General features: G+C 32.8%; 2 protein-coding genes across 2 annotated transcripts in view; both read right to left on the bottom strand.

Annotated features, from left to right (window-relative positions):
* The window catches only part of LOC123666370 (LIM and SH3 domain protein Lasp), a 54371-nt gene extending 42151 nt beyond the window's left edge, over positions 1–12220 (bottom strand). The window contains exon 1 of the mRNA XM_045600464.1: positions 12127–12220. The gene's annotated coding sequence lies outside the window, so the exon portion shown is untranslated. The remainder of the gene's footprint in view (positions 1–12126) is intronic.
* Positions 12221–20187: 7967 nt separating this feature from the next.
* LOC123666553 (calcium-dependent secretion activator) overlaps positions 20188–26328 on the bottom strand; it is an 84705-nt gene continuing 78564 nt past the window's right edge. Inside the window, exons 28-33 of the mRNA XM_045600666.1 lie at positions 24741–24871; positions 23677–23785; positions 23305–23439; positions 22840–22973; positions 22330–22435; positions 20188–20366 (exon numbers count right to left, since the gene is read on the bottom strand). Of these exons, the coding sequence (XP_045456622.1) occupies positions 20295–20366; positions 22330–22435; positions 22840–22973; positions 23305–23439; positions 23677–23785; positions 24741–24871 (687 nt within the window). The 3' untranslated portion in view covers positions 20188–20294. The remainder of the gene's footprint in view (positions 20367–22329; positions 22436–22839; positions 22974–23304; positions 23440–23676; positions 23786–24740; positions 24872–26328) is intronic.

Genomic DNA, 26328 nt, shown 5'->3' with positions numbered 1-26328 from the left:
AAGTGTTAATTTTACAACAAAAGGGTGTAAAATACGGATGTGAAACGTGTAAATTTTTTACGATACCTTTTAAAATATTTAAACATCCATAAAATGTATTTTTCGCATTTCGTATACAATGTACAGTTACAATATTGTAAATCATATTGCTGGACTATATTTTTCATCTGCGTTTTTGTGACCAAAGAACAATTTAAAATATCCTAAGACTAGTCAATTGGCGTAGTTTCTAGTTATCCTGTTTCGTTATTACTCTTCGAAAACTGGCTAAAAACACAAGCAAACTATTTTCTTTTCTTCTTTTTTTTTGATATTGTAATAGAGAAATGTCATCAGCGTCAGACCACTTCCTAGCTTTAACTAGGCAGTCACAGGACTGTCGATCTGCAGTCTTAAATAATAAATCACATGTTGGATAAGAGTAATTAATGATGTTTAACAAAAGTAAGTAATAATATATATGAGTAAGTATAAATAAGTGGGCAATGTAGAGTCTGTGGATGTTCATTTTGACTTTCATCACATCATCATCACATAGCCTATCGCAGTCCTTAGGCCTCCACAAGTTCGAGCCAAAAATGGCGTGAACTCATGTGTTTTGCCCATAGTCACCATCTGGGCAGGCGGGTTGGTGACCGCAGGGCTGGCTTTGTCGCACCGAAGACGCTGCTGCCCGTCTTCGGCCTGTGTATTTCAAAGCCAGCAGTTGGATGGTTATCCCGCCATCGGTCGGCTTCTTTAAGTTCCAAGGTGATAGGAACTGTGTTATCCCTTAGTCGCCTCTTATGGCACCCACGGGAAGAGAGGGGGTGGCTATATTTTTTGATGCCGTAACCACACAGAATTTTGACTTTAAAAAAAACATAATTTACTTGTGTCACCCGCGACCATGACGCCTGTAATGACGCTGAAATATCGGGAATTTTAAAATAATATACGCGGTAGGTCCCGTAGAATCAAAAGTGTTCATAGTAACCGAAAAAATTTAAAACTCACCATCATCATAACTAAAAAGCACATTTGAAAACTTTTTTTAACTTCACAATGTAGCATAGGTATTTCAATTCAAATCGGAGTATGATAAAATCGTTAGCCCATATTCTTACTATTAAAAAAAAAAAAAAAAAAAAAAACGAGGTCGTTAAACGGTCGCAGCACGAAAACGTTTTTTGTGCAATTTATCGTTTATGACAACATGAGATTTTGTTGATTGCTATAGGAATGTATCAATTTTTTTAATCCTTAAAAAATTAATCGATATTTTATATGAAACTGTTGAAATCTTATTTCATTTTATGTCTTATTATAGTCTCTTAAGTTAATCTTCGAGCAATGAGTGTATGTTTCCAAGTTTGTTTCTGTGTATTAAAAAATTAAACAACTTACAAACAGTATACCAATACATGTAATAAAAATTTAATTGGCAGATAATAATAATAACAATAATAATAATACTTTATTGCACATTTAAATAAAGAACAAAATTAAAATTAGAAGCAATTATAGTAACAAATTGTACAACCAGGCGATCTTATTGCTAAAAAGCAATCTCTTCCAGACAACCTGATAATGAAAGGGATATTGCTTTTCAGATGGGCAGGTGGTATACAGATTTAAATAAGTAAAAGAAAAAAAAATAGAATATATAACAATTATATATACATATACCTTATACACATACGTACGCAATAAAAAAAAATAAAAACATTTACATACACACTAATATATAAATACAGTAATCGTATAATATATAGATTCATGGCAAATTTAATGATCTTTTATCAATTGAATGTAGTGAGTTTAAAATAATTATAGACTGAGGTAATATGCTTTCAAATGCTTCTTAAACAGAAACAAACTTTCAGCTCGTCTTATGGCCACGGGTAAGTCGTTCCATAGCAAAACAGCTTGCACAGCAAAGGAGTTTTTATAACAGTTTGTTCTGTGAAGGGGTATACGCAGATACATGGAAGATATGAGTAAAACTTATTTTGGGGGACTTTATGAATTATTATTAATATATAAATATTTACAAAAAAAGGTATTTTAATTGATTATAATGTTCTTTTATACAACTAGCTGACCAAAAAAACGACCGCTCTTGTCAAATGGGTGAAGTTTGATTAATCGTTAATTTTCCTGATATTGCCCGATTTTCTGCCCAAATTTCTTAATTTATGATTCTTTAAGAATAGAAATTAGTTTTTTTTTTTAAAGATTAACCAACATTAAGGTTTCTAAATAAATTGGAAAGTATTATAAAATTAATAACAAAATAAATTTAATCGGTACTCAAGGTTAAAGTTACATATAGATACAGTTGCTTACTTATTATTGAATATCTTAGATACTAGAAATTTTGTATAAAAAAAAAATTTACGATTTTATTTACCTACAAGAATTATAAAGAAAAATCTTTTAAGGTACTAAAGAAAAAGCGATATATTCATTGGCCTGTCTAAATCATTAACGCTCAACAGTGGTTTGTATGTGACTACAGCATTACTGTGAACTGTGCCACACAAAGGTTTTCGTTATCATAACATTGAGGCGGCACAAAGGCACGCTGAATCATAAGCAAGTTTATACTCAGACTTAGTAACATTTCTTATTTTTATTAAGGCATCGCTCTTTTTGCTTGGCTTTTGATTTTATAGACTAGCAATAAATAAAATTATGCTTTTAGTGTATTTTGTTATCATTACAGCCTAAACAGTCCACTACTGGACATAGGCCTCTACAAGTTTACGCCAAAAATAACGTGAACTCATGTGTTTTGCCCATAGTCACCACGCTGGGCAGGCGCGTTGGTGACCGCAGTACTGGCTTTGTCACACCGAAGACGCTGCTGCCCGTCTTCGGCCTGTGTATTTCAAAGCCAGCAGTTGGATGGTTATCCCGCCATCGGTCGGCTTCTTAAGTTCCAAGGTGGTTGTGGAACTTTGTTATCCCTTAGTCGCCTCTTACGACACCCACGGGAAGAGAGGGGGTGGCTAAATTCTTTAGTGCCGTAGCCACGCAGCAGTATTTTGTTAACTAATTGTAAAAGATACGAGTGTAAGTGTCCTGACAGTTAAATAATATGTATCAAAAATTACAAAAGTTCATTTTCTGTGTCCAGCAAATATTGGAAAAAGTTACAGGCCATAAAGCAAAAAAAAAAGTAATCGAAACTTGAATTTTAACTTGGTTATTGGTTACAAGTTTGATGGTAGATTTACATAACGCATAACACACTTTTAGAAATTGTTTAAAAGCTTGCAGTTTCACATAAATTTCCGATTTGATTTTATTTTAACAGTAAGAATATTTGAACGAAAGTAACCGACATAGCCTACAGAATTAGCAAGTTGAAGGGGCAGTATGCTGGCCATCTGTGTCGCAGGACCGATGGCTGTTGGAGTTGACGGGTCCTGGAGTGGAGACCGCGTCTTGGCAAACGCAGTGTGGGACGTCCCTCGGCCCGTTGGACTGACGATCTACGTAAGATTGCCGGTGTAGGTTGGATGAGGATTGCGGAAAACCGGGATGTCTGGCGCGAACTTAGGGAGGCCTATGTCCAGCAGTGGACTGCAGTAGACTGAGCTGACTGAAGAATATTTGTAAATTAATTGACACAAAGAGTAAAACTAAAAGATTAGTTAATAATAAATATTCATTTAAATCAAAAGAGCGTTTGATATCATAGCACTCTTGATAATAATGGACATTTAAAAAAAAAGTCTATGCCTCAAGAAAAAACAAAGTTAGGCTGTAATATATCACACTACAATTTATTAAGAGGGGAAGTAATAACAACTCGGACTTCAGTGCGCAGGTCTAATTCATTACAAGAAGGAAATGTGAAAATCGTTCCGCTCTATTGGATAATCAGTTTAAAATATTATATCAATAATTCATATAAAATAAATTACATATAATTTCCTTGTTTCTATTAAAATACTACGCGACATTTACAATACTTTATAGGTTACTAGCTAACCGCTCCAGCTTCACCTGTATTTAACAAAGATTAAAACAAGATCCGCCTTAAAATCTTTCCAATTACCGTATTGTATGTACGTGACTACTTCTTTATTAAGTTATCATTAAAATAGTTAAAATATAGACAAATGACATCGTGGAATTTTTTGTATTACCATGGAAGTTAGAATGGGTCTAATCTATACATATAATAAAATGGTAGGAAAGTCAAAACTGTACATTGAATATTTTTTTAAAAGAATACTTGGGGTGTGATCTACAATCGATACCGAAGCCAAAAATATAGTTTTTAGAATTTTTGTCTGTATGTCTATTTGTCTGTGTATGTATGTCCGGGATAAACTCAAAAAGTACTGCATGGATTTACTTCAAATTTGGCACGAATATTATTAAGAAGTCGTGTCAACATGTAGGCTACAAATTATCACGCTATCACCTACGGGGAACGAGCAGTGAACCTTTATTTCTTCAACGCATTCTGTAACAACGTGTAATCTAACGACGCATATTTGAATGTTATTATTATGTTAATCACCATGCTATAAGCTAGCTTCACACTACAAATAAAGACATTCTGTAGTATATTTAGTATCAGCATTGCACCCGTGCGAAGCCGGGGCGGGTCGCTAGTAAGCTGAGTGCCTATACGTAATCTACATTCCGGATCGGTGGTAACTTCACTTTTAACTATTATAATTTTAATTTGTAAAATGACAGTTCAAAATTGCTTTAAAAGCCTACTTGAATAATATATAAAGTAATAATTTTTGATTTTGATTTCATTTTTGATCGTGTGAAATTCTCGATATTTTGACACTTGAAAGCCCTAATAAGCTCTCAAGCCTCTTGCTTTACATTTTTTTTTACTATCCAATCAATCTTATCAGTCAGATATTTCTATTCACAACTGGTTATCTAGAAATTGTAGTTTTTTAGTGGAGTGAAACATATCCTAAGTGCATGTTTTGCCTCCTGCTGATTAAGTCTGACAGTAACTTATGAAGAAGATAAACATTATCAGCAATCATTCAGTGTTTGGCAGGACCGATAATTCTAAATCTAAATAATTTCATTTCATTTAAGGTGTATGGACAAATGACGAAATTTAGCGTCTCAACATGTTGTGTAATTGTTATATCATAGTAATCCCCTCGTCGAGTAGTAGGGCATATTTTTCGCATATTTGGCACAACTGTGAGCCAATTAACAGTCAATAACACTATTACAAACTAGCTGACCCCGCGAACTTTGTACAGCCATATTTTTATTCTCGAATACGTCGCTATCTTTATTGAAGTAAAACTTACTGACGCACACTTGACTTGAGGAGTAAGCTGGAGTAAGTTACGAATAGTGTGATCGGGTGAAGCGAACTGAAGTTGAGTGGGGGTATATGAGTTAGATGGAGCTAAGAAGTTTTACTTCAATCGTGTGATCTAAAGCACAAATTATTTATTACAAACCCTGTCCTAAAAATTAACGAACGCAAAAAGAAATAGAATTATTTGGTGCAGTCGTTCGGAATCGGATGTTATGTGCGTACATGCATTTTATTTATACTAGTGGTCGCCTAGTAATCTAAGTTCGACCATAATTAAAAATTCAAGTTAAAAAAACCAAAATCATAATGAAAATAAAAACCATTTTTAAAATTTTTCATCTTGACTATAAACTTTGACAATCAACAAAAGTGCGTAATAATATACGTGTGTGCGTGTCAAATATATGGTAGTGTGTGTAATGTTTTTAATTGATGTAATATATTTTTATGCATTATTTAAAAAAAATATTAGCATCTGCACTCCTTCTCTTGATAAACAAAAGTGTACGAAATTTTATACTCCTCCGTCCGCGCAATTTTGGTAAAAAGGGGTACAAAGTTTTAGCTTCACGCATTAATATATAGATAGATAATATCTTTCTTACAAACTCTTTATTGGTAACTAAGGTAGGGCGCAGCAGGAAATTTCCTGCTCAAAATATGGAGCAGCCCGACTAGGGTAGTACCTCGATCTCCCAGAAGATCACAGCTAAATAATACTGCTTTCAAGCATTGTGTTCCTGTTGGTGAGTAAGGTGACCAGAGCTTCGTGGGGAATTGGGGATAAGGTCGGCAATACGCTTGCGATGCTTCTGGAGTTGCAGATGTCTATAAGCCACGGTAATCGCTTACCATCAGGTGAGCCGTACGCTTCTTTGTCGACCTAGTAATATATAATTAAAAAAAAAAAAAATGGTAACAAAACATAGTAACTGAAGTAATCTTTTCTGCATTTGTTGGACGGGTTAGCGGTGTGTTTAATGGAGCTGTTGCACTAACATTTGTTGATTGGATCTCCACTAATTACAAAATTGTACGTATAATAAGATGTTTGTCGAGCTGCGCATTTTGGAAATATGTGTTGAATGAGTCCAGACACCTGACACCGGTCTCTTTTTCTATTTAGTTGAATATTCCCTGCTGAAAGTTCCAGATAGATCCAAACAAAAAACGATGATTGATGGGAAGCTACTGTAAACCATTGTGAGTTTGAAACAGGAATTCCAAATACTTTATTCAAATTTGATACGTTAAAATACAATTTTTATCTGGGCATTTTTCGATCCAGATAGGATGCCCAATGGAACTTAACATTTTATATCGGAGATTTTCGATAGGGTTAAGCGATTATTTATAAACGTATATAACTATTCTGACATAAAAATTCTACCCGTTATACATAATAATATGTTTTATTAACAATACATCTCAAACACAACAACAAAACAACAAAAATCGTAAGAGTAGCCCTTTCTATCATACACAATCAACTATCTGTCCTGGTTAAAAATCGTATATCCAAAGCGATCCGATATTCCACAATATAAAATGTACAGAACAATCATAACAGTATTATTGTAAATAAAAGATACTTTCAAAAGTGACGAAGATGTTTTGATTTGGCACACGTTCCGAAGATCCCTTGACTCACGGACTCGCGGATAGGTGGAATGAATCACCTGATTACGGTGAATTTATAAAAAAAAAAGTTAGTGATATTGTTTTCAGCCATTTACCTCTATTATAATCCAAAGAGGTTAACATATTAAACCTTTTTTAAATTGATTTTGGTACAATGTATTTTTAATGGTTTGTAACAGCTATATATAACTATACTAGTTACTTACAATATAATTATGGCCTACGTGTTCACAAACACGATATCTTTATTTTTTTTGAGCACGAGATTTCAAAGTATGATTTTAAATACTGAAAATTGTTATGTGACAACCACATACGTACCATTTGTTTAGTGTTTTGTTACACATACATTTTATTTGTGAAACCTAGATGTTTAAAGTTTTCATTAAATGATCACGCAAAAAACTTTCAATTATCAGTGGTATTAAGCAGCATGCAGTGTCACTGAGAACACACCCATAATCGAATGTAATGTACCTTACACTTAGGTCTACTTACTAATTAAAAAGTTCAAAAATCTAATTATTAACTGACATGTATATAATGTAATAAATATTTTCTTACTTTAATTTTTTTGTTAATAATTGAAACAAAATTTTTCATCTTTACAAAATCCGACACTAATCACGACACATCCGACACTGACACTATCCAACGTCTTCGGTGCGACAAAGCCAGCCCTGCGGTCAACAACCCGCCTGCCCAGCGTGGTGACTATGGGCAAAACACATGAGTTCATGCCATTTTTGGCACGAACTTATGGAGACCTATGTCCAGCAGTGGACTGCGATAGGCTGAAATGATGATGATGATGATGATGATGATGATGATGATGATGATGATGACAAAATCCGACAGTAATATTTTTGTTATAACTAATTCATTGTAAAAAAGCTAGTGGAAAAAGCACTTGAAGAAAAATAGTTAACCCGATAGGTAATTTGTTTTGAGAAAAGTCAAAAACGTGAAGTTCAAATAGCCGTTGTTTTCTATTTTTTTTTTTTAATTTTCTTTGAATTGTTTTTTAATTTTTCATTCTATAAGAACCTCCTACATATAATTAGAAAACTCTAGTTTTGGCGCCTAGCAACACACTATATTTTTTATTTAATAATAGAATTATTTAAATAAAAAATAAAAAAAACATTTTGGTGATCTAGATTATGTCTAAAAGACTGTCAACTGTTCGTAAAAGTAAAAGAAGTAACGGTCGCGGATAGAATTACAGACGTTTAACGATTCGTTCCATTTATAATTTTCTTATCTGTATTATTTTAAGATATTAATACTTTTTCTTGATTTTTGGCGCGATTTTAATATAATGCTTAAGATTGATTTAGTTATTTTTTTAATTTATGGGAAATTAAAAGCGAAAAATTTCATCAATACCTAAATACTAGTAAATCTATAATAGTATTACAATTAAAACAGAATAAAATATTTAGAAACGGGATCAGGACCCTATTCTGTGCACGTCTTCATATTTTTTGATTTTTTTAACACTACATTATATTAAAGCCAGAACTGTACTTTTTTAATTTTATTTCGTCCGCACAGTTGCGCATTACACCGAAACTTATCAGATCATTTGCTAGGATTTGAATTATTTCTTTCAGTTAGAACACGAGACACTTTTTATTCCTAAATTCGACACGATTCTTGTCAAAGACGGGAAAAGGCACAACTATACTTATATAATCCAACCAATAATACGCAGTACTAAAATTATATAAATAATTCTCGGGACAAACCAACCTATTGTCACAAATTAATAAAATAACATGCAAACAGGAAAATAAGCAAAGAAAACATGTTACCGTTTTAGAAACAAGAAATAATTAGCAATGCACATGTCGACGACGGTGACGGTTCCGTGATACCGTGTAGACACAGGAGTGAAAGTTAGTCGATATTTCCTTGAGTAATTTACATTATAATATACAAAAAAAGTTGTTACTTTTTTAAAAAAAATTATTTTCAACCATGTTAAAATAAAAATATTAAATAAGTAACAACTAACAAAGTAACAAAGAGAGTAAATCCATTTTTGTCTTATATCAAGATTCAGTTTTTCATTGTAATAAAATTTTGCGCATGCATATATGCATAGGAATATTTTATTTTTATTATAGACACATTTTTTCTACTTAGGTATTGTGGTAAGCCTTTCCTGGCACGTTCTGCTATATAATAGACTACGACACGGGGACGCATAGTCTAGGCACCCTTGTAGCCCATTAATCTCTCATAGCCTATGCGCCCTTATAGCCCATTAATCTCTATTAGCTCTCTTATTTAGCCTATCCTCGATTAACAGGCTAACCAGAACAGACAATTTTTTGTATTATCTAATACCTATATAAAATTCTCGTGTCGCGGTGTTTGTAGTTAAACTCCTCCAAAACAGCTGGATTCCGATGAGCCGATTCTCATGAAATTTTGTGTGCATATTGGGTAGGTCTGAGAATCGAACATCTATTTTTCATCCCCCTAAATATTAAGGGTAGTCCACTGCTATTTTTTTCGACAACACTGTTTTTATTTTATTATAATTTGGGATTGAAATTACATAAAACCCTAAATTTTCAGCTTTCTACCACCAACCCCTATTTTTTAATAGCGGTAAGCGGCAAGACAACGTTTGCCGGGTCAGCTAGTTTTTTTTTTATTTTATATAACGTACACGAAACGAACACGACGTAATAGTACGTACTATTACGTACACGAAATAATAGTTCCTAAAATTAGCTAGATCAACCAAAAAAACTCTTCAGGTTTATTATATTTGTAAAGATAGTTATTCAAAAGTATACAATAATTAAAAAATTTCCTTGAGTTTGAATCTGCATTGTATGCAAACTTTAATAGATATAGGTACAGTGTACGTCTCGTGTCTTACGCGAATTTGTCTTACGAGGTCGAAACTTCATCCTACCTACCGCATATGTTGACTATGTTCTAAGCATTATTATATTTCAATCTAAAAATAAAAGATATTCTCCTAATGTAAACACTAAAGTCCGTTTAATACATAACACTATAACTATTTACGTGATATACATAAACATTGATTATAAAATGTTTGTCAATCTAATTGAATTGCAGTGACCAATCAAGCCAATTGTCTTATGTACGTCTTTACGACAAATAATTTAGTCTTTATAAGGATAACTCTAGAGAAATATGAATTTTGTTAATTATTTATTTACTAGCTAATTCAATATAATAGACGATGTATTGTCTTGCGAACTGTCAAACGTGAAATTTTTGTTTTCTGAAATGTTCCAACTTTCCGCGAATTTCCGTAATTTTTAATTCCGTAAAAACCTTCTACAAAGTTGAAAGTTCAAAAATAGTAGAATACGTCCACCTGTTTTCGAGTTTAGGTTACAAATAAAACTAGGAATCCCACGTAACAAAAAATATATATATGATAATAAACTGTTTTTTTTTTCTTACAGCTTTATTTTCTTTTATTTTCATCATACGCGACTTTTTTGGGTAAATTTTATATACCTAGTTTATTGGTGAATTATATCTACACAGCCTAAATTAATAAAAATACAAATAATTCAATAAATGTACATGTTTTCATATTTTGTAGTAGTCATAGTACATAGATATCATCACTTCAGCCTATCGCAGTCCAGAGCTGGACATAGGCCTCAAGTTCGAGGCAAAAATGGTGTGAACTCGTGTGTTTTGCCCATAGTCACCACGAACGTGCTGCTCATCTTCGGCCTGTGTATTTCAAAGCCAGCAGTTGGATGGTTATCCCACCATTGGTAGGCTTTTTAAGTTCCAAAGTGCTAGGGGAACTGTGTTTTCTCTTAGTCGCCTCTTACAACACCAACGGGAAGAGAGAGGGTGGCTATATTATTTGATGCCGTAACCACACAGCACATTATTTATTTATGAAGACGCTAATATTTTACATGGATACAACATGTGTCATTTTCTTCAAATTACTTCAGTATTAACATAAATTAAATTAACGTAAAAAAAAATTATACAGAATAACAAAACCTATAAGGATAGAGGAAAACATATTATTAAAGTTCATTTACTTATAAAATACAATAACCTTTACAGAACAGTCATAGTCATTGTCTATACTTCATTTTTTAAGTCTTATTAAATACATCATTAAAAATTTATTGTTTACAAAAAAAAAACAGACCACAGATTCTTAGAATGTTCAGAAAATAATTTAAAAAGAATGAAGTTTATTTTTAAATTTACATAAAAAAATAGTTTATCATTTCCAATACTATTCTATACTCAATCAATTAGATAACTTTATTTCATCAAAATACTTAAGGACACTGTTATCTTTAGTCCACAGCTATCCAGAGAATGCATTAACCATGATAATGGAGAACTTATCTGTTACTTAGTACAGAGTTACTGATACACAAATTATCCTTTTAAATAAACATTATCAAGCAGTTACTTAAAATTTACAGTTACTAGCTATGCTCTGCGGTTTTACCTGCATTAATTTAAAGAAAAATTTACTAAAATATTATATAGAAAATTTTAGATTAAGTACTTAAGATCATCAGTAAATAGACTATCCAATACAAAAAGAATTTTTGAATTCCAGAGATTAGTGTGTACAAGTAAACAAACATTTCAGCTATATCATAATAGTATTGATAAATAAACTATAGTCAGTTTGTTAATGTTTCTTGAAATAGGCTTAAATAAAGAAAATACGTAGCAAAAAAAAAAAAAACAATTTTCTTTTTCAAATTTAGAACATTTTATGTAATACAATTGTTTTTGAAGTTCGTGACTATTTAGGCTAAGGTAAATGCTTATTTCAGGTAATAACCCTCACCCACTGACACAAATCTATTCAGTCATTACGTTATCCACTTCGCTATTTTAAGAAATGCTCGCCAGAAAACTTCGTTCGAAATTTAAATTACGTTCGCGCCAAAAAGACGATAATAAAGGACCTACTTACTGCAAAGACGTGACGACGTAATGCCTAAGGAATGCAAGCAATGCAACAGATGATACCGCACTAAGCTTTTTTTTATTTTTTTAAGTCCCACTATAAGCGTTTCCGGAAAGACGGTCAGTTTTTTGACTAATATACTGTTATTTTAATACACTCGAATCGATATTTTTTTCAATTTGGTTAGAAAAAAAATGTTTAATTCAAAACTTACATTTTTTTCTTGATCACAACATAAAAAAAATATTCAGTACAACAACACACACGTTCACTATGTACACTATTGCACAGCAATCTGTCAAACTTTAGAAACTGGTGTTGCTAGCTGTAACTTTAGTGCATCGGTTTCCCACAAATCCTTTTACTGCACATCTTTATTAGCGACAAAATTAGATATTTTATAAAATATATATAAGTAATGACTTAGACACATTTTAAAACGTAAGATTTAACGATAACTTCTTATTTTTTAGTAAAGAAGTGTCTTTATTGAAGCGATGTATTCAATATTGCCATTGTGATAATTATAATCTCCCACAGCTAGCGTTTAAATTCTTTGCCAGCTGAGAGGTTCACATTACCTACCTTTTATTATTATTAGTGTCGACTAAAAATAGGTCAAACATTTAAAAATGCCCGTTGGCACGTTTTGCGGTCCTGAGCATTTGTAATCGAATTCGCAGGAGAGTTGAGTGTGATATATAGAACCTATTTGTACTTTTTTTTTGTTATATTAGCGTTAAAAAAATAAGGCATGATTAAAAAATGCTTACTATCTTTCTTCTTGTAATAGACATTTAAAAAGTTATACCTAAATTAAAATGTATGTTTTCTTAAATATTAATATAATATGTTACGTACTTTTAAAGTTTGAAGTGAGGTAATTCTCTTAACTATAAGCCTAATAAACTGTGTTGTATTACAAAGGAAGATAAATATAAGGTCATTTGCCTTTGGGTGTGATTAGTAGTTGGTACAGCACAAAACATTAAATAAAAAGTAAAGATGATTTATTGACTTACGTGCTTTGTCCGCTGCGTCACTTGCGTATAAATATGAACTAATTTATCAAATTAGGAATATTTTAGATACACTTTAATATTAAAATATAAATAAAGACTACTGAGATGTTTATAGTTATATTTTAACAATGCAAAATATATTGAAACACCTATGTGTAAAGAAAAAAAAATTACGAAACACTATTTTGAAAACTTTACAGCGTTACCACTTGCTGACTTGTCACTTGCCAGAGTCACTATTATTATCTGTTATTTGCCTAATATTCCAAGATGCCCTTCGTTTTTTCTTCATAGACATGCCGACCGCTGGGTAACATCAACAATTTGTCGTTGCGCCTTGGTCACGCCACTCATGTACTACAGTGCATTTAGCAAAAATTAGGGTGCGTGATCACTCACTGTGCGAATGTGGCCTCGACGATGGTTCAGCATCTCATATCCTGTTCAACTGTCCCAAACTCAACCCAATCTATGATGTCCTTCCCCCTGAAATCCCCGCCCTGTAAATATTGTTTGCTTATTAATCATCACGAAATCTCCGAAACTATAACACCTACAAACTTGAAATTTAGCAGGTAGGCTCCTTATAGGGCGTAAACTACTGCTAAAAATGTATTTGATGAAACTCGACCCCTAAGGGGGTAAAACGGGGGTTGGAAGTTTGTATGAAAGTCCTATGTTTTTGAAGTAAGAGACTTGAAATTTGAAACGTAAGCTCTATAGATGGTGAAAAGGTGTCTAAATAAGGTATCTTTAGAAATCAACTCCCTTTTGGAGTTAAAACGGGGGATGTTAGGATGACTCACTCATCACGAAATCTCCGAAACTATAACAGCTACAAACTTGAAATTTTGCAGGTTGGTTCCTTATAGGGTGTAGACATCCGTTAAGAACTAATTTTACGAAACTCAATCCCTAAGAGGGTAAAACGGGGTTGAAAGTTTGTATGAAAGTCCTATGTTTTTGAAGTAAGAGACTTGAAATTTAAAATGTATGCTCTATAGATGGTGAGGAGATGTCCAAATAATGCATCGTAATCTATATATATAAAAGAGAAAGGTCACCATCACGAGAACTCAAAAACGCTGGATGCGCATCCAGCGGTACTAAATTTTATGAAAATCGTTAGAGCCGTTTCTGAGATTCAGATTATAAATCTATAGTCTTCTTCTTCTATAATCTATAATATATATAAAAGCGAAAGGTCACTCACTCATCACGAAATCTCCGAAACTATAACACCTACAAACTTGAAATTTAGCAGGTAGGCTCCTTATAGGGCGTAAACTACTGCTAAAAATGTATTTGATGAAACTCGACCCCTAAGGGGGTAAAACGGGGGTTGGAAGTTTGTATGAAAGTCCTATGTTTTAGAAGTAAGAGACTTGAAATTTAAAATGTATGCTCTATAGATGATGAAAAGGTGTCCAAATAATGTATCTTTAGAAATCAACTCCCTTTTGGGGTTAAATCAGGGGATGGTAGGTTGAGTCACTCATCACGAAATCTCCGAAAACATAACAATTAAAACTTGAAATTTGGCAGATAGGCTCCTTATAAGTCGTAGACATCCGCTAAGAACGGATTTTACGAAATTCGACTCCTAAGGTGATAAAACGGGGGTTGGAAGTTTGTATGAAAGTCCTATGTTTTTGAAGTAAGAGACTTGAAATTTAAAATGTATGCTCTATAGATGGTGAGGAGGTGTCCAAATAATGCATCTTAATCTATATATATAAAAGAGAAAGGTCACGAGAACTCAATAACCGCTGGATCGTCCATCCATCCAGGATGGACAAAGATGAAATTTGGCAGGGAGGTAGATTATAGTTAGTAGACGTCCGCTAAGAACGGATTTTGCGATATTCCACTGCTAAGGGGGGTTTAATTGGGGTTAACATATTTCTATGAAACATATACAGCAGCTATAAGTTCGCCTGATAGGTTATTTATACTGCAGCCTGAAAATAAAGCTAAGAATGTGGTGTATAGAGAGGTTTTATAAAAACAACTATTAAATTATACTAAATTGTGCCTTTTAAAAAGTTACTCAGTCTGATAAGCATTTCAAGTGACTGAAATAAAAAAATAATTTGCGTTAAACATCTTAATAGTAATGCATATCTTCTTAGCCACGCGCATGTAGTCGCGGACAATAGTTAGTGTACTATAAAACAAAGTCCCCAAAAGTGTATGTGATCGATTCCCTCAAAATCTACTAAACGGATTTTCATGCGGTTTCACTAATGGAGAGAGGGCTTCAAGAGGAAGGTTTACGTAACGGCTTAGCCGATTTTTATGTTAGTTTCACTGGAAGTTTGCCGGAAAAACTTTGTGACACACTGATTTCTACGCGGACGAAGCCGCGGGCACAGCTAGTTCTTGTATATAGGCATAAATTAGGCGATTGTTCTAGCATAGTGTAGTTGTAAATAAATTATTAACAATATTCTTGTTTATGTATATAGTATATTTAGTGCTTGTGTTGTTTTAGGTTCATAGTTTGATCTATACTACCTACTATTTTGGCAGTCTTCAAAATTCTACTGAGGTTCTTCGTGTGATTCTTGTTACCTCTAATTCACCGACCAATCTCCGTCGTGTCTTCTCCATCTTACGTGACATTGGCGAAATCATCTGTGCTATTCAGCACCACTAGTGAAAGCCATTAACTTTAAATTCTTTAAGTTATTTAAAAAGGGGGAATGTCCCGAATTTTTAACTGACCATAGAGTAAACAAATAAGAGGTTTCATTACACATATTAACGTAATTGACTAAAAAATTAATTGTTTCACTTATTTAATGTATACGTACATATAATGTTGCGATATTTTTTTAATGTACATAGTATTAATTATAATATAGTATTAATTATATAAACTCAAAGTTTTTGTGTTATATGTTTATGAACCTTATGGTATTAAAATGCAATGTCTAAAAATATATGTAAAGTATTAATGGTACATATCTAATTTAGCTAGTAGGTTTTTAATATTACTGACGAGACTAGAAAACCTACTGATTTAACTTACTTTGAGTTTTGTTAGTTTTCTATTTTGCTAAATATTATTGACTGATGATTTACGTCATAAAGGACAAAGTTTGCTTACAGCCTTTTTATGACGTGTAAGGGGAGATCCATTAATTGCGTAAGCTATTTTTCGATCAGTTTAGACCCCTCCCCCTTTTGGTGAGATTTAGTGAGATTGGCCTGGACCTCCCTCCCCTTATGAGAGATTGACGATGAATATAATAGAGATTGACGAGAAATAATAAACTGTTCCAGTATACTATAGTTAATTTATTTAAGTTAAATAAAATTCAAAGTAAAAACTATATGATTTTATTAGCTATGGTATTTATTTTAGCGGGCTAAATGAACACTCAAAATATTTTTTAAATATCTGTAAATTTTAAATTTTTTGAAGTTGATGTGAGATTTTCGTTTATCCCCCCTCCCCCCACTCGGTTTAAATGAGATTTGGTGAAATTTCATTGGACCTCTCCCTCCCATTCTGAGCTCACGTAATTAATGGATGGCTTCTTAGTATATTATTATATTGATACTTTTTTTGACGCAGCGTTGACGCAACGGTTACAGCCATATGACAGCCATGGATTGTACCTGTTGCGTCGGCGGTTGCGGGTTTGATCCCCGCAAATGACAAACATTTGTATTGGCCATACAGGTGTTTGCAATGGTCTGGGTGTTTGTGCAGTCCTTATGGGTCTTCCCACCGTGCCTCGGAGAGCACCTTAAGTCGTCGGTCCCGGTTGTTATCATGTACACCTGATAGCGATCGTTACTCGTAGTTGGGAATATATCCGCCAACCCGCATTGGAGCAGCGTGGGGGATTAAGCTCTGATAATTCTACATGGGGAATGAGGCCTATACCCAGTAGTGGTATATTACAGGCTGAAGCGATACCTTTTTGCCTTTCATTTTTTTAGTAGAATAGACGGTTATCTTCGATATTAGCATATAATTAATTTATATGCAGTGATCAACACTACACGATCAGTTGATGTTTTATCGAAGTTTTTACATTTATTTATAGAAAATCCTTTTTTCTACATTCTATTAATAGGTACTATAAATACAAAATTGTAAATGGATTTTTGTTACTTTTTAACTTGAAATCATTTGCGATGAAACTTGACACGTTTATTAGGGGAAAAACCTAAATAAAACATAAGCTACCTTTGACTTTACCTTTCCAATATCAATATTTAGAAGTTATGGTAGTGAAACTTCGGTGAAGCAAGTATTAATTAATTTAAATATGGAGATAAAATAGTTCAATTCGCACACCCGCAGTCGTCGCAGCGTCGCCATTGTGAATTCGGCTCTGAGAGAAAGAATCCTATGTCCAGCCGTGGGATGTTACAGACTGAATCAATCAAGTAAAAAAAGGAGCTAGTAATAAAACATCAAGGGAACAGTAAACATTTTTTATTTTATTTTATTGTAAATATTAATTATTGTATCATCTGGCACTTGATGATTTCATGACATACAAGCTAACTGAAGTGTTTTGATATTCGACTATTTGTAACACTATAGCGTTTAAAGTTAGGCACATGTTTTCCCTAACGTCTGGTATACACTTATTGCGACACTTATGTCTTAAGACAATACCATTGTAGTCACTGAAATGTGTCGACCCATAAAAATAATTACTTTACCGGTACATAGTCTCGCAATACGTGAGTCTAACCAAGACATTAGCGTCCGTACTAAGACACAGGTGTATATCGTGCGTACCAAGCTTAAGCCATCGCGAGGTACTTCATGTGAACTCTATACTCGTATAACAAGCAATCTACGCGTACGTAACTTCAGTCGGCTCATCTATGCACTAATTCTAGAACTTTCTAGAATTCCTCCACTGAGCTTCTTCTAGATTATAAGAACGTAAATGCCAGAACCAACATAAAGTGTAACATATGTCGTGGATAATATGTTAAATTATACATATTTAGAATCACAAAAGTTAGAGACCTGGATGTAGATATTTATTTAGTTTTAGACGACGTTTGTTTTATTTCAAAATTACTAGTTCATTTTTCAACCACTAGCGCTAGTGTCATCGTATATGATGTTTACTACTACGGGAAATTATCTATAACTTTTTAATATTTAGGGCCTATTTCACCTGTTGTAGATACCTGTGTATAAACCCTCGAATTTTACTATATTCATGACATATTTTTATTCGCAAATATGAATATAATTAATGTAGTCTATTAATTGAGGTGAAAAAGTTTATAATAGCCTGTTCTACCCCCTGCTGTTAAAGTCGATTCGTAACTTATGTGCTGGATAAACTTTACTCACAAATGGTGAAACTACCGCTTAATCTAATTTTTTTTAAAAAATCAATATTTGATTTCTTCCTGGTCTCTTACTTGTGATTATAACTATATAGATATGTACAAAATACACTAATCATTTATTTAATACCTGCAAGAAACTGAAAAAAATGGTTTTATGTGTATTAAAAACCATAAACTAATAAGTTTATACTATATAACTGGGTGTGGGTAGTGTTATGTATACGGCGTTATATTTTGTACTATGGAACTGTGGACTTGACTTCGTTCTAATAATTTTATTGTGTAGCTAGAGTGAAAGAATAAGTGTGATTTTAATAATGCTAGCGAATATGGACAGTCATTGACTCTATACATAATGTAAATCACGAAACATTCTAAACGTAAATAGAAAATAATATAATTTAGTTATAATTTACTCTTTTATCAATGATTAAGAAGAACTTCATTAATATTTTGGTACTAAGATGTGAAATGATGTTCCTGAAAATGATAATGTTTGATTACATGATTTTCGTGATATGTTATAAATCATAAAATTTTGTGTCTAAGCTTTTAACTGACAGCAATTCTTCATTCAAGTCTACCTCGCAAGCTATTCGATTTTCCAACGCGCACCAGCACATCTTGTCATAAGTTTCAATTCACCAAAGAGTTTTTATATTTTCAACTATTCGTTCAAAAATTTTGTATGATAGCGTAGAAGAATATTTTTTTTTATTAACAAATATACTATAGGATTTTTTTCTATATAAAGTTATAGATAAATATTTGACAACTAGGTCAAGGTGTAGGTCTAGTATTGAATAGATTTTAAGTAGAATCTAGAGAACAATTTTACCAATAGAGATTTCACTATGCTACATCAAAACAGTTACTAAGTCTTTTTACGTACACTTTTGTAGAACATATTTTTATAATTATAACCCATTCTTGTATTTCATTTTTATTTATTTTAATCTTTCTTTCAATATTGTTTTTAATCCAAATAATTTTGAATGACTATTTTTATATGTAAATAATCATTTTATTCTTAAGCCTCTATGCAATATATTTTTATCATTTCCTTTTACAACAATGTACGTAATAAGTAACCCTTATGTCTGCGCCACACGTGGATATTAAAGAAATGACACTTGTCCTGCGTCGATTATTAAAAAAACCTTTCCACAATATTTCGTTTCGAGTTTCACGCTTTTTTATGACTGTTGTAGTTCGTCAAATGTGGCGCTGGGCTTAAGATGAGGTAAAATACCTACAGTAATGATTTGATGTTATTATTTTAGAAAAATATTGATTTTAGTTTAGAAAAATTGCATTTGAAACTGCTCTACGTCTACGTAACACTCGTAGTAAGAAGGATAAAGGTTTTGCATTTTAGAAAGATTTTATTTCGTTTTAAAATTAAACAAGAAAAAATTATATATATAGCGCATTAATAAGATTTTGAAATATAAAATTAAAGTCCAAGCTGACTTTGTTTCGTCGAAAATATTTGTCAAGTGTTTCCCGTTTAAATACATGACCGACAAATTTCTTTTAATGTCAGAGCTGTGGTCCAGTAAATAAACTTTATATATGGCTCATCAATTACATAACACCTACTTGCACAAAGCGATATGTTTCCTTATTGTAGCAATGTGTTTACGTGTAATTTTTTCTATATAATATTTTTATTTCTTTACATCAATCATGTTATCAAATACTAATATTAATATACACATCTAATACATTTCCTTCGCCCCAAATGAATAATGTCACTAACTGTACATAAAGCTTTTTATAAAATAAAATCTAAACTTCGATAACACTAGTTTCGACTAAGCTATGCTTGCCTAATAATTATTAGACGCCATTTTGTCACTTGATCTCCAAATGGCCGACTAAATTATTACCGAATGAAAAAAGAGACGTTATCGTAATCACAGTAAGATTTTTATAGAAAGCATTTCGAAATCTCATTACACGTTACATATACATAGGCAAATTAAAACATGTTAATGGTAAAAGGTTTGACTAAGCGTTAAAACCAAGAGGAGGCACCGCCCAATTTTGTTGACAATTCGCCGATACCGCGTCCAAACATATTGCCGACCTGAAATTATAAAGTTTTTTAATTTTTCATTTAAAAAAAAACATGTGGTTAAACCAAAAAAATTAAAACGATGAAATAAATGTAGAATAATGAATGTTTACTTTGATAATTATACCTAAGTATCTTAGTGGTGCTCTACCTAAGATAAAAAAACATTTGCTAGTGTATCATCACTACATAGTATAAAACAAAGTCGCTTTCTCTGTCCCTATGTCCCTATGTATGCTTAAATCTTTAAAACTACGCAACGGCTTTTGATAGGGTTTTTTTTAATAGATAGAGTGATTGAAGAGGAAGGTTTATATGTATAATAATATCCATTAAATAGTGGAGAAATACTGTTATTTTTGAGGTTTCTAATGTAATGTCGTAAATAATTACATTTTTCCCGCTTACATTGCAAATGCAGGCTGAACCCTACGAGATTTATCAAAATAATGTACTAAGTATTGTACACATTGAAAAGGTCTACAGAAAACTCTGCTATGGTATGTCTATTTCTTATGGATATCCCACAATAACATTTTTTTGTCATTTACTTTTTATGGCAAATAATGGCTAATTTTCGAAGCGATTTTAACCAATTCAGAATTAATCCTTATCTAATTAAATACTTTCAATACATTGCTGATTTAATACAGATCTATATGGCCCTTTACAGCACATGATTTTAATTAATATTTTCGAAGATATTACAGATTTAAAAATTGCGGGACGTTGCGGCGGTTCCGGCCGGCCGGGGCGGCGGGGTGCCTATAAATAGCGCGCCGAAAGCCGCGGTTCTCCCTGTAGCATTTTGATTTTAGCAGCGATCGGACGCGTTTATTTTATGCGCGGGCAGTAATGAATAAATCAAACCTACTGGATCGATTTTAAGCATTTTTTCAGTGAATGACATAGGCTATATATTTTATACCCGTGCGAAACCGGAGCAGGCCGCTAGTTTTTAAATATATTGTTATTTTAAAAAGAAAACTTTCATCCGTATTCAAATAACAATAAAACTGGTAAATTGATCTCACTAATTCACTAACAGGCAGGTATCTTATTTAGAAATGAGACAGGCTATAAAAGATTCAGGCCGTAACCGTAAATGTCAACAAATCTGCCGTGTAACAAAATTAACTGATGATGAAACCGTGGCGGACTTTTCACAATCAATGTGTTTTTAAAAACGTAATTTAACTTTACGTTGACTAGCGCCATCTAATAGTAGTGCGTTGAAACAAATATTTCTTCTGCTTATAAAAGATCCATTGCAGAATTTACTACTACATATTAACGCCATCTAGTTATTGGACTAAGTACTAGATTGCTAATTAAACAGTAATAATGAATCTCGGAAAATTCTGTACATAATAGGTTGTGTCCCTTTATTGAGGTAAACGTTATTTTTTGTAGAATAATTAATGTTTGTTCTACAAAATGCAACAATAAAATTGACTAAGGACCTGTAAAAGCTGCTAGAGTTTCACAGATTTTACGAAAGATTAATTTTGATTCTTTGTTGAATATAACATATTTACATGAACTTCTGAAATTAAATACACCTTAAAATTTGCGCCTATAAAACTTTATTACTGTCTTAAGTTTATCTTTTGGTTTAATAAACTTTTAATCAAGACATTACTTGACTTCTGAGTAATTACGGGGAGCTTATTAAAGTTTTGGAAATTCTAAGGTCAAATATAGAGTACTTAATTTTTAATGTTTAACAGAACACATTGCATTTTCTGTGTTTATATAAATAAAAGTGAATTTCCGAAATTTACAAAGCACATAACTTATGCACGACCGTTCCTACCAAAATCGATAATAATTCTTTTTGTTGTGTTTGGTATTGCCAAGGATAGGTTTATATTATGAATTTATAAAAGTATGCTACATATACCTATATATTTACTGGGAGTTTGTACGCAGTTAATGTTTTTAAATTAAATTAATTGTTTGTAAATAACATTACCTTTCCAACGACAGCGGTGACATTTCCAAGCTTAGCATCTTCTGTGAGAGATTCAAGTTTAGATTTTCCACTTTTTGCGCCTTCTTCTGATCCACCGTCGTCACCGCTTTTAAATAAATATGCAAAAATTTATTCATTTAATATTAATCATAATTATGTTAATTATATCTTAGTGAATTAATAGTATATAAAACATATGTAATAAATAACAAAGAGAAAATATTAGATATGTAACAGAAGAGCTTCCTGAAAAAATAAGAAAATAATTCGTAATTATTACAATTAGTAAAGAGGTAAAGAGCGCACAGAAGTGGTATAACCCAGTTTTAAAATATTTCTTTTTTTTTTTTAACAATATTTTAGTGAAAATATTGGTTAATTGATACATTAGTGAAACTTGAAAAATACAACATAATCATATAAATGGAAGATAATAACCAAATATAAACCAAAAATTTGCTTATAAAGTTGTATTTCAAAAACTATTTCTATGGATTATTGTGAAAATACCCTTGGTCCTGCTGAGCCAGTAGCAAACTACATGTGGCTTCCTCTGTATGCATTCGTGCTGCTACTGCTTGATACTGCTTAGAATTGAGCTTGTCATCAATAACGCCTTGGAGCTCGAAATCACTGTACATTTTCTGTAAGAGAGATAATATGGCAAACAATTTGGAAGAAAACTTACCTAAGAGAAAAATAAAAAATAAAATAAAACTTAAAATACTTTCAAAATTTTAAATTCGTACTCTTTTGAGTTGCCTGTCTAAAAATTTACCAGTTATTTGATTTGAGTTTTTTTTAAATTATTATTTATTTAGAGAGGTGAAATAGGGATTTTCTTGAGCGTCATGGAGACATAATTATAGTATCGCAAAGATTAAGTGTTAACTAGAAAAAAGTTAGAATAACTTCCGCGCTCGAATAAATCCTAAAGTCCTATGGGAGTCTCTTACTTTTAAGAACAATAGGTACCTTGAGAACAATGGAAAGGCATGCGACTTGCTGCGGATGTAGCGCTGGACGCTCATTCAGCCACGTCGAGATGAGAGCGATCTGACCGCTGTACCACTGCTCGAAGAGCTGCAGGATCCATAGCTCATCTGTTACCTAAAGACATAAGTATTAAATATTTTTCATAATTTTCTATAATAGCTCCTTATTAAGGCATGTTAATGTACAACTTTCTATATATTAAACTTACGCAGATACTAAATTATGGAAACAAAAAAAAAATAGGTTAAAACAAGTCTTATCTTGTCTTAGTTGAGTTTTCAGGTATACCCTTCTAAGTATTCAAGCGCAGCGCATATGTACTTACCTAAATCGTATATAATGTTTCGTTACCTTAGATCTGATTTGGTCCATGGAGTTTCTCATGAAGTTGACATAGCCTTGGCCAATGTCTTTGCCAGAGCCCGAAACATTTGCAATGGTCAGAATCGAGCCTATTAAACTGGAAATACACAATTTAAAATTCTTAATAAAGTTATTATACTGATTATAAGTGTTAAAATTAAAAATATTACCATAAAAATTTATCTATAAGTATAAATGATGCAGTAATAAAATCAGCGACTTACCAATCGCCTGATACCTAGTTTTTTATTTTATGCTTATGTATTAGTTACAATGCTTTTGTTAGTAAATGTTAGCAAAATGAGGTAAGCTTTTTTATTTATTCTGTTTTTTTTAATGTCGATATTTTAAATTTAGCGTGTGTGAATAACGATATAGTTATATGTAAGTGTATTTAGCAAAGCTATATAAAATGTGTGATTAGAAATGTATTAATGTTGCTTATATGTCGAAGTAGTAAGTAAGAAAACGTATGTCTTGTTTCACGTCTGAGGTTTTGTTTTGCTATTTTGTTAAAATATTTTTGTTCCAAAACCAATTAAATTTGAACGGGTAACTTTCACGTCAATTTAGTTATACTCGTATTTTATATGTAACCTAAGTATTAAAAGGGTAATTATGTACAATCGAGGAGTGTAATTTAACACTAATCTATCTAACTTAAGAAGTACAACGTTTAACGACAGTTTCGTTATACAAAAAAAAACCCTAACCTATCCATAAATGGAGTGCCTCGGAGAGCACGTTAAGCCGTCGGTCCCGGTTGTTATCATGTACACCTGATAGCGATCGTTACTCATAGCAGGGAATATATCAACCAACCCGCATTGGAGCAGCGTGGTGGATTAAGCTCTGATCCTTCTCCTACATGGGGAAAGAGGCCTATGCCCAACAGTGGGATACAGGCTGAAGCGATCCATAAATTACACTCCTCGATTGTACATTACATCCATTAAATGTAACCCTTGCGCTAGTTCTGTAGTCTCTCAATACTTGCGCTTCCATGGCCGGGGCGCAGCTGGGGCGGCGAGGCTGCCGGCGGCGACACTCACCTGCCCTCGTCGAAGCGCGCGATCTTCGCGAGCGTGGCCTCCAGCACGGCGGACAGCCGGCTCGTCATGCCCGTCGACATCGCGTGCAGGCACGCCTCGATCTGGGCATCCATTTTAGCATGGTACTGGTACTGTGAGAGATTGCGGGTGTTAACACTTAAAGCGAGCCGCCCGTAACATTGGACGAAAACGTACCAGTACTGATGCAATTTAGTTCTCTTTTCCCGTGTTTCCACAAACTTCAAATCTGATTTGACGGTTGTAGAAGACACTCCAGCGACGAGGGTCGCCATGCATAACTTGCAGATTTGTGTAGAGAAACAAATGAAATATAGGAAAATTGCGATCAGCGTAAACTCATGCAAGATTTTCGTAACAGGCATAAAATACAAATAAAAATTGACTACAGATGCAACAATGTGACAAATTCTGCAAATCGTGCATGACGAACCCACAAGATGCATTCAATGGGATGTAGTTTAAATACTGTATTACGTTCAAATGCCACTTGAGTCAAATCGCTGAAGAAATAGACGAATGTTCTTCAAATAAATAATACAATCATTTTATTACAGTGTAGCACACGTTCTTATGATTTTTTACATTCGCAAATGGGCAACAAGTGTAAAGTAAAAATGTTTATCAATACATATTGTATCATCTTATCAGTGAGGTAGCGAGCTTGTCCGCAAATTTTCTGTCTTGCCCCTCCCTTCGCTACGCCACTGCACCTTAATTGTTATAAAGTGTGTGTTGTGTTAAGTGACTACTTCGTTAATAAAGTTTTCGTGTTGTGTGGCAATTGAATGCAATACGATTGCAAGAGCTAATAACATGACAGCTTGTGGGTTCATCAGTTTTGTTTGAACATTGCCACACACTGTAGCACATGCAAGAGTGGTGCACTAATCTCGTTCATATTGCAGTAGATCTACGGATCTTTTATCTAATTTTTTTTTTCGTATGTCTTTAAACCGCTGTCCGCTTCTTTTACAGAATCCTTCCATGCTTTGATGCACGCATCGAGAGACATCATTGAAATAATTTCTTTTAATAACGTTAGGGTTTTTGTAAAAATTTTGAAGTATCGTTTCCAATTTGTCAGAAGTTTATCTTTTTGCGCACCACGATTTTTTTTACTCCATGCATACTTTAGTGAACATGTCAGCCACAATATTGATAATATTAACGTATTGCTTCTATGCAAGTCATGCCGACAAGACATCTAAATCGAACAGATAAAAGCTATAAGTGTGATGACATTGATATGATAATTTTTAATGAGAACCATTTATATGATTTTTGTTCATTCGTTCATGGAAGATATTTGGTGAAGCGTGATTTATATTGACAGTTATTTTTTGGTATAATGAAAGGCAGATATATATTACGTATAAGTATTATGTATCTACCTGTTTCGCGTTTCATAGATTTCACAGGATCTTTTGGACGGTTAAATCTAGTTGCAAACATGCCACCAAATTTAAGAACAATTGGAATTTGAAGCAACCTTATTAAATATATTAGTGCCTTACCGGATACTTCGAAAATCTCATGCAAAATGGTTATATTGGCTTTATTTGTTGCG

The sequence above is a fragment of the Melitaea cinxia genome, chromosome 26 (genome assembly GCF_905220565.1).
Source record: "Melitaea cinxia chromosome 26, ilMelCinx1.1, whole genome shotgun sequence".
NCBI classification, from domain to species: domain Eukaryota; kingdom Metazoa; phylum Arthropoda; class Insecta; order Lepidoptera; family Nymphalidae; genus Melitaea; species Melitaea cinxia.
This window is presented reverse-complemented; position numbering and strand designations above follow the sequence as displayed.